The sequence below is a fragment of the Brachyistius frenatus genome, unplaced genomic scaffold, assembly GCF_029030835.1.
Source record: "Brachyistius frenatus isolate BFR_SWC_R1_liver_20210118 unplaced genomic scaffold, ASM2903083v1 Contig_50, whole genome shotgun sequence".
Taxonomy (NCBI): domain Eukaryota; kingdom Metazoa; phylum Chordata; class Actinopteri; family Embiotocidae; genus Brachyistius; species Brachyistius frenatus.
The window spans coordinates 1,263,943-1,272,956 of NW_027210649.1; the positions used below are offsets into that span (position 1 = coordinate 1,263,943).

Here is a 9,014-nt window from a genome sequence, read left to right on the forward strand (position 1 = left end):
AAAGCAAAAAAAAAAAAAAAAAAAAGTAGGAAAGGATTTTCATGAACACAATCTCAAAATGAAAAGTAGGGACAACATGCATGAACTGAATAGATGAAAAAGAAAATCAGATGAGATTAGAGCTCACAGATGCGTGCAGCACTACATCAACAAAGATCAAGGCATGAACAGTGTAAAAACAGTCACTTCCGATCACATTTAAATACCAAGAACCCTGATTAGAGACTGCGACATCACCACCACAGCTTTGTTAACATTAGTTGATTTTAAACTGTTAACTTTCCCAGTGCCAGAAGATGAGTGGCAGACTGCTCCATCTAGTGGCAACGAAATAGAAGACAAGTGACAGTCAAAATCTAAATACAGTACCTAGAAATATATGCAATCAAATGAGGTCCTTGGAGAATGAAAGATTTGTGTGCAATGCAGGCTACAAAAACAGATTTTCTTTGTTGTGACAATGGCTTTTATTTCCAAAAGCAAGGCTGCTTTGACTCTTCAGATTACAAGCTGCAGACTCTTGTAAAGCATGTTAGAAAAAAAATAAAATATTGAGGCAATGTTTTACTTGGACAAATCCCTGCCAACGGGTTAAAGAAACAATTACAGTACAAACTATTGTGATATCCACATTAATCTTGAACTTTCAACAATTTTTTTCTTTTTGAAACTGACTTTTCTTCATCTGCCTCATCAAAAGAGAACGCGTAAGAAACGGGACCGTACGACTGGGCAGTGTAAAACGATGACAGAAAAATATTCTGCACCTTCAAAACGTGTTACAAATGTAAGAAAAAAACATAATAACCTGAGCAAGAATTAAAGGAGATGGGTAAAACTGGAGGATTACACTGTTACTTAAATAATTAACGTGTTTGATGGTTAAAGGCTCTAAACACTCTAAACTCTATTGGAACGAAAACAACCAAATGATTGCTGTTCAATGACAGCAGGCCACTACAAATGTTTAGGATTCAGGAATAAAAGATGAAGGAACTAGTTCATTTGAATAAGGCACTGTAACACACAGGCATTACAGTGATTAAATTACAGAAAAGGAAACGCATAACCAACTGAGAAATCGCACTTAAAATACAGAAAACAAATTTAGCAAAATTATGGTGTTAAACAATTCCTCAAGCACCCATCTCAGTGTCAATTACTCCTGAAGTCCAAATAGCACAATTAATATTTACTACAGCAGTCCATTAACAGTAGACAAGTGTATTAGACAAGCTGCTTGATGACATCAACCGAAGTGTTACATTGCCTGTTACTGACAGTTTTCCCTTTTTAACCAGTGGTACGTTGAGGTTGGAATAAAAGCTTGGGAGGGGAATTCCTGGTGAAGTCGGCATGCAGGCACAGAAATACAGTACCGCTCACTTTGGCTATGACATCCTCCTCCCGGGCTCGGCACTAAAATAAAATCTCATCTGTTCCCGCCTTACAGTGGCATTGATTAAACTGTGACCTGCTCGTTTAACTGTCCATCGTCCTCTCTCTGACCCGGTCCACTGCTGCACAATGTCCTCTTTCTGCTGTGCTTTTTGACAGAGGTACAAGCGTCTTGGAGTGTTTAAACTCTGTCATCTGAAAAAAAAAAAAAAAAAAAAAATTAAATAAATCAGCGAAAACTTCTCTTTGGTCATCCAGCGCATATCTGGAGTGCATCACGAAAGTTAAAAATCTGTTGCGCTCACCAGTAGAAGCCGCAGAGTGTTGTCTGGTAATCTTGATTTGCAGGAAGATGATGTAGGTGTCATATGCAAATAGCAGACCAGCGAGCAGGCCAAATACCTGAGAGGAAACGGCTCGATATCAGAATCACGACGGTAGTTACATTCACTGATCACATACAGGACCACCAAGTTGGTGAATGCAAAATAAGATTCATGAAAATGCATCAAAATACTGTAATGATTCAATAAACTGTCAATATGTGTGCTACACAGCTAAAGTTAAGTGCCGACAAGACTTTGCTGCACGGCCACACATTTGTTTTTACTTCCAGTCTGTCACATTGACTTGAGGGTTCAGGAAGTTGCTCTGGTGTGTATTGTGTGTATTGTAGATACATGCGTGATGGATTTTGTGTTGCAAGAATGAAACCAAAGACAAGGCATAAAAATACAACGTAGTGCACTGACAGAAGAAGGAAGGAAGGTTTACATAAATCTCACTGGTATCAGCCACAAAGTAAGTACTCAATACTGAGGGGAAAAAAACATGAATTAAAACAAAAAGAAAGAATAAACAAATACGATTATCAGAAAATTACAGATAAAATATTTGCTAATGTCCTCGTCTGACTGTAAAAGGAAGCAGAGAGTAAGGTTGTGTGGTTCGTGTTGCGCTTGGCTTCCATTTTATTTGTAATACAACGACAAGCTCGCCGCTTTGATATTTTGTTCCTGCATTTATCTCGCTCGTCTCGTGAGATGCCCGGTGTATCAACACCTCCTCACTCAGACCAGCTGGGTCCGATGCACCGTCCTCTCCCTCTCTCTAGCCGTGGCTGCGGCTCATTTTACATTTCACACATTTTTGATGTGTTAGAGGCCGGACACACGTGACATCAACATGCCTCCTGGACAATAAGAGCAGTTGATAATGTAGTGACGCTCCTGCTAAATTTGGTAGCTCTTACACCATCGTAGTAAATTGATTTTTGGCCAGACCTCAACCTCTTTAGCCCTCGGCTATTTCTTGAAATTTCCACTTGAAAAAAAGTTTTAAAAAATTCAGCCAATAACAGCTACACAACAGTCAGGCCAGAATGAACATCTGAGGGCTTCATGGATCAGAGACACTTGGGAGATTTTGAAATACAATAAGTCTCCTGTCTCCATCACCAGGCCAGAGTGAGATTTGAAAAACATCCGCAGAATATTAAAATCTTTCCTTTAGTATAATCAAAACAGACTGTAAGAGAGTAAAGAACAGCATTATAACAATGAACCAGTGACACTAATCATTTTTAACCTGCTTGTAAAAGTCTCAACAGAAACTCTACAAAATTTGAGGCCACATTTGACAAGTTTCCAAAAATGCCAATGCAAATCGCAGATATAATGCGCAGATGTGATGTAATCTAATAATAGCAAGCAACTTATGGATCCAAAATTTGGTTATTGGTCTTCTGCAGGTGTTACTACTTCCCCTATTCATTACTCATGTAGCTTGTTTAATAACTCCTGTTGCATTAATAATATAGTTAGTGGCTGTGTGTTGAGCTACTCTTACTTTCTGTGTGTGACCATACGTACAACTGGACGTCTTTTCTCTTGCATCCTGTTCTGGCTCTGATAAAATCAGAACTGTCAGTGTGCTGAACAGCTGGCGATAAGGGAAAGACATGTTTCTGAACAACTTGAATTTACAGACCTGTAGTTTCCGTTAGAAATTTGTCTGAAAAAGTCCCATTATGTGAAAAGTCGTACAGTGCGCTGTAGACCCGAACGTGAAGGAAGCATGACATGTGATTTGACAGCAGTATTACTTAATACTGTCAGAGCAACTTCTCCAAAAGTTTGATTGTGTATCGTAGCGTAAACGCAGCAGCAAATTTCAAAGCCGCGGGTTTCAATTTCTACATCATGGAAATAACTCATAGATAACAGTTTACAGTCGTCAAGGTAAACAATAAAACCTGCATGGTAACATGAACAGTTTCAGGACACAGTTGAGATCACAGGTTGGTTCACGGTGACATAACTGACCCCGCCTGCGACAGTCGCTCCGTCCCCATTTCTGCTGATGACGCAGATCAGAGAAGTGATGAGGTAAAGGACGGCACCAATGATGGCGCGGAAAAAATCCTGCACAAAAGAGGGAAGCAGAAGATGAAGCAACGTGCATCTCAAATGTGTCAGCCTGTGTGTAAGTACGTGTGCTGTCAGACACTCACGCTCCAGAGCCAGTTCACCAGCAAAAACTGCTTGTCCAGCTCCATCATGAAGATGATGAAGAAGATAATGGCGAAGATCAGCTCACAGATGGCCACAGTGGAGAAGCCTCCAGACACAGAGGCAGCGAAGCAGATGATGACTATGAAACTGAGGAGCTACGAGTGATACGAGGGGAACGGGGAGATTAGGGGGGGGGAACAACAACAAAGAGAAAATAATGTTTGATATTCCAGAAATCTTCACGGTTCCACCAGATGCTGCCTGAATTCCTCCTCGCTGTTGAGACTTTGCGGGTTACTTTGAATTACATGATATAAACAGTGTGTAGATCAGCTGCAATTTGAATGAGACAGTCCTGACCATCTCATAGCAACAGAAAATAAATCTGTCCATTGAACTGTGCGACAGTAAATCGCTCCGACAAAGCCATCATTGTTAGCTTACTCAAACCACTTCACTTGTTCCAAATCAACACTCGCATGATAACCAAGACAAATTATCTTTCGACCCATAATATTGTTAGCGTAAGACAACTGAATGGAATATAATTCACTCTGTCAGTCAGTCTATCACACATGCTGCTTTCATCTTAGATTTACAGCGAGTGTTTGTTCCATCATATATATATATATATATAAATTTTTTTTAAAAAGTCAGCGTGCATTCTTCTCGATCCACTGAAACGCAGCCAACGTGGAGAAATCACAAACTCGGGCTGCCCACGGCTCAACTATCAGCCTCTTTCTTTCAATATCTCTATTGTTGCTGCTGCTGTCCAACTGTGTGGGCAGATGTGTTCACACAAGCCGGACAGACTTCAAATAGTTTGAAGTTCTAAACGTCTTTTTAAGCCTGACAATTTCATTCATTCATTTGGATCCATTAAATGAGTGCTTGAAAAATAATTTCTGTCAGTCAAGTAAACAATTTATCAACTAATTATTGCAGCTCTTAAAACCTTGATTTTATTATTTCTATTTCTTTAAAAAAAAAAATTATGATTCTTTTCTCAAGGCCAGTCTTAAGAAGAAAAAGTCTCAAGAGTATGAAAACCTGTATTTCACTGCACATTTTGAATTGGCATGTGACAAAATAAACCTTCAATCTCCATAATCACTCATTCATCATGTGTTGCTACAAAATCTGTTGTCCTGCAACATCCAGCTGCTCCGCTTTCTTCTTAGGTCATTTATTCTCGTAATGCTGACTAAATAAATGGGACTCTAAAAGAAGCGCATCTGTGAAAATTGCAGCGTTTTATTCTCAGACAGAGGCAACTCATTAGACGGAGTCAACTCACTGCAGTCTACATGATACACACATGATTTAACGGACTCGACGGCAGCTCTACATCTGCCACTGCTGCCTCCCCCTCCCCTCACCCGCCACGCACAGACAGCGAGCGAGATGCATCAGTAGTTCATGTGTTCTCGAGACTGGCACAGGCTGCCTCTGTAGAGTAGCGAAGAGGCCGAGGCCAAAGTCCTGCACAAAAGAGGCTCTATTCAGGCCGAAGCCGGCTGCTCCGAGAGCTGCAGCCACCGAGGAGGCCGTCGCACGGAGGAACACCCACTTTACGAGAGTCCCTCGGAACAAGAAAGGCTCTGAGATGTTGACACCGTTATGTTTTCCAACAAAGCGGTGGATCTGTTTGCACAGGGCAGCTTTCAAAGATCCCAGTTAGGATCCATTCACAGCACCAGAATGAGCTGCTCTATTTAAATTGACTGGAGGGGAATTGTTGCAAACGGTTGGCTAATTATAGTCAGCAGCAACATGAGAGCCAAGAGCCGGTCCGCGGTGCAGAGACACACCAAACAGCAATGGTTGCTAGGGGAGTCACTTACATTTTGGGGCGGGTTTTTTTTTTTTGGGGCACTTTCTGTGACTCACCAATGTGGATAGCATGAGTGTTGAGGGTAAAAGGAAAGTTCCGTTTCATTTTCTCATTACTCATTTCCACCACTTGCTTTCTCCACCCTACTTTACTTTCAATAATTATTCTGACTAAGAAATTTTGAAAAGCAGATAAATAACAATAGGAAGGTTTTTCAGTTATAAGACAATCTCACTCCCTCTTACGTGATGTCAACTGAACAGAAGGGTCAACAGTCATCTCGGTTGCATGACTCATCCCAACTTATCACTCACTCCTGGCTTAACCGGGCCACATGACAAACGGAAGTCTGCACTAGATGGGCGTGTGGCTTGTGTGTTGCACTACAACTTTGAACATGTTCAAACAAAGTCGCTCTCTGAAAGACAGAATAAAAGAAAAAGACAAACAACTCTCGATGTAATTTTAGCGAGGCACTAACACATTGCTGTTAATCTTTTATATTTTTGGTTTACCAGCAGGAGCAACATGAAGATCAGTAACCCTGGCTGCTGCCGTTATTTCCAATTTAAAAAGGAAATAGCCCTTTTAAATTGGAAATAATTCGCAGTAATGACATTTGCCTTCCTGTTTCCCTCCCACAGTGAACTATTTCAGATATCCACCATCACAGATGATTTCCTTTAGACTTTATCAAGACTGTAGTAAACTTATGAGCGGGAAAGGAAACAACAAACTTCCGAGGCAGGATCCAGTGGTGCGTGAAGCAGAGAAGTGCGTGTTAAGCTGTTCATGCATTCTTTGTTCTCAGGACTAAACTTCACACTAGTCTGGAATTTCCATTAGCTCAGAAAAAAAAAAAAAAAAAAAAACCTTTACAGTGGGTGCACCACTGACCACCAACATCTGAGAGCTGCTTTATAATGAGCCTGCTGAGCTGTGAGAGCAGAAACCTTTCATCAGTGGCACAAAGTGCTGTTCTCCTCACAGGATTATTGATAGTGGAGCTGCAACAATTACTGATGGATTAGTTGCCAGACAATTAATTGCCCATGATTTAGATTTAAAAAAAAAAAAAAATTTTAAAGTAATTTTTTAATGCAAATATGCTCAATAAACATAAATCTTTTCTGGTTCTTGTCATCCTGTATGATGATAAACTGAATATCTTTTGGTTGTGGGCTGTTAATCAGGAAAAAAACAAGACATTCTAACCGCGTGTATATACACATATGTATATATACATTTTAAAGACCAAACAGCTGATTAATTCATGGAAAAATAATAGACAATCATGAAAATCATTGCTATTTGCAGCCGTAGTTAAGATGCATTGGTTGGTCAAGGTAGTGTTAATTAACTTTGGTATTATTATTATTATTATTATGTTGGGCATAAATGTGCCATATAAATAAACTGACTTGACAATGTGGCAAAGAACTGGGACGCTTAATTAACTGTACTTTAAGTACAGTATTCGAGTAAATTTACTTCCCTACTTTCATCCACTGAAAATGCAAACCTCATGCACAGCACTAAAGATTGGAGCAACTTCTGTTGAGAAAACACACAGCTGTGAAATACAAACAAAAGCGTTCATGTGAAACCAGACCCAGGACAGTATAAATACAACGACTTGCCCGACAAGAAGAGATTTTGCTTTGCTCATACTACCTTTTTTATTATTAGGGCATGGGTGTTGCTGTAATGTTTCTATTTCCGCCATTGTGGGTGCATATATTCCGCTTAAATGGAGCCAGATGTGCAGAGATATAATGTAGGGGGGGGAGGGGGGGGACAGGGGGAATCCCTTTATGAGCCTTTATACTAACAGGAATTTGATATACACTGCATTTCCTCTTCACCATATTCGGACTTTCACTCCTCTGCCTACAAATAGTCTGCGGCCAGCCTGTGGTATTAAATACAACAAGGGGATGCCTGACAACAGCCACTGGGCTGAGTTAACCCACGTGACCCTTCATCTGCCATTAACACTCAGCATTTGGCTCTTTGGTGCGAAATGAGAAAACAGAGGAGCACACGTGACAGGTGGAAACCCTTAACCTCACTTCATGATCCCTCCACCGGCAGACCACATGCTTTTCATTCCCTGCATTCAAAGATACAAAACCAGGAGAAAATGCGGCTTATTTCTGACCAAAGTTAAGTTTTAAAAGGCTGCTCTAGCAATTAGAAAAAAAAAAAAAAATCAATAGCTGCCCAACATTAACCCACTTCACCATCTATGAAATATTGATTAACTAATCAATATTTCATAGATGGTGATGTAAAACCTTAATTATGACAACAATAACTGTAGCTGTCACTTAGGTGTAGTGGAGCACAATGTCTCTCTAATATGTGGTGGAGTAGAAGAAAGTTGCAACACACACACAACATATTACAGATTGCAGTTTTGTAAGCAGTTGTTGACAATTATAAAAAAGCTACAGAGTAAGGTAAAAAAAAAAAAAAAAAAAAAAAGGTAAAGACGTTAGTCTTTAAGTAAACTTACTATTTCTCCTGTGAGGATGGTGCCTTTCTGGGTCTTCACGTAATTTTTCAGCTTCTCCATGCAGTTAGCAGTGTTGGACCCACTTGTATCACCCATTGTGTAACAAATAACTCACTGAACCTACTATGCGTTGTATTAAAAACCCCACAAACAGGGTAAACTCGAGCGTCAAAGTGAAAGGTGTTTCGGAATTTAAAAAACGGTCCCCGTGTTTGTGGCCGTAGCTACCGCTCAAGCCAGCGACGAGTTGTTGGGTTTTTTCTGTTTTTTTCTGTTGTTGTTTTTTCCTCTTCCCCCGCAGGCGAATGAATCAACTTCTCCGGTGAAAAGTTTGGGTGAAGCACTCTGACTGGACTCCGTCACGACCGCAGAGGCTCTGCTGAAAGCCTGCTCTCTGTCTGAAGAGGGAGGGACGGTTGAAGGAACTGAGCGTTGGGCGTTGGCTTTCACTTTCCTGGAGTGGAGCTGCTGTTTGCACCGCCGAGCCGAGCCGAGCCGAGCCAGCCGAGCCGAGCCGAGCCGAGCCGCCCTCATGCTGCCTTCAGGTGCTCTTCGGAAACTGCACGAGTCGCAACACCTGTTGCGAAAAGGCTTCCTCAGTGGCTGATAATTAGACAGAGCAGTGACTAGATAATAAAAAAATGCCTGCCTTACTAACAACGTTTAATATTCTTATTAAATTTGAGGCTATCTTGTCTTTTTACATGTCCGTCTGGTTGTAGAAAAAGTACACTTTAATTGTCCAGCC

General features: G+C 40.7%; 1 protein-coding gene across 1 annotated transcript; it reads right to left on the minus strand.

Annotated features, from left to right (window-relative positions):
* Nucleotides 1-443: 443 nt before the first annotated feature.
* Nucleotides 444-8,693, minus strand: plp2b (proteolipid protein 2b). The gene is made up of 5 exons (XM_069704281.1): nt 8,267-8,693; nt 3,911-4,066; nt 3,723-3,821; nt 1,704-1,800; nt 444-1,593 (listed from the first exon to the last, which is right to left on the minus strand). The coding sequence occupies exons 1-5, from the start codon at nt 8,360-8,362 to the stop codon at nt 1,580-1,582; spliced, it is 462 nt and encodes a 153-aa protein (XP_069560382.1). The 5' UTR covers nt 8,363-8,693; the 3' UTR covers nt 444-1,579.
* Between the last annotated feature and the right edge of the window lie 321 nt (nt 8,694-9,014).

What these genes read in the sequence shown, in the direction of transcription:
- plp2b (XM_069704281.1), bottom strand. Translation starts at nt 8,362, where the DNA reads ATGGGTGATACAAGTGGGTCCAACACTGCTAACTGCATGGAGAAGCTG. An exon ending in TGGTGAACTGGCTCTGGAGC is followed by an intron (nt 3,822 to 3,910) that starts GTGAGTGTCTGA and finishes TCTTTTGTGCAG; the next exon opens with GATTTTTTCCGCGCCATCAT. An exon ending in GAGCGACTGTCGCAGGCGGG is followed by an intron (nt 1,801 to 3,722) that starts GTCAGTTATGTC and finishes GTTTCCTCTCAG; the next exon opens with GTATTTGGCCTGCTCGCTGG.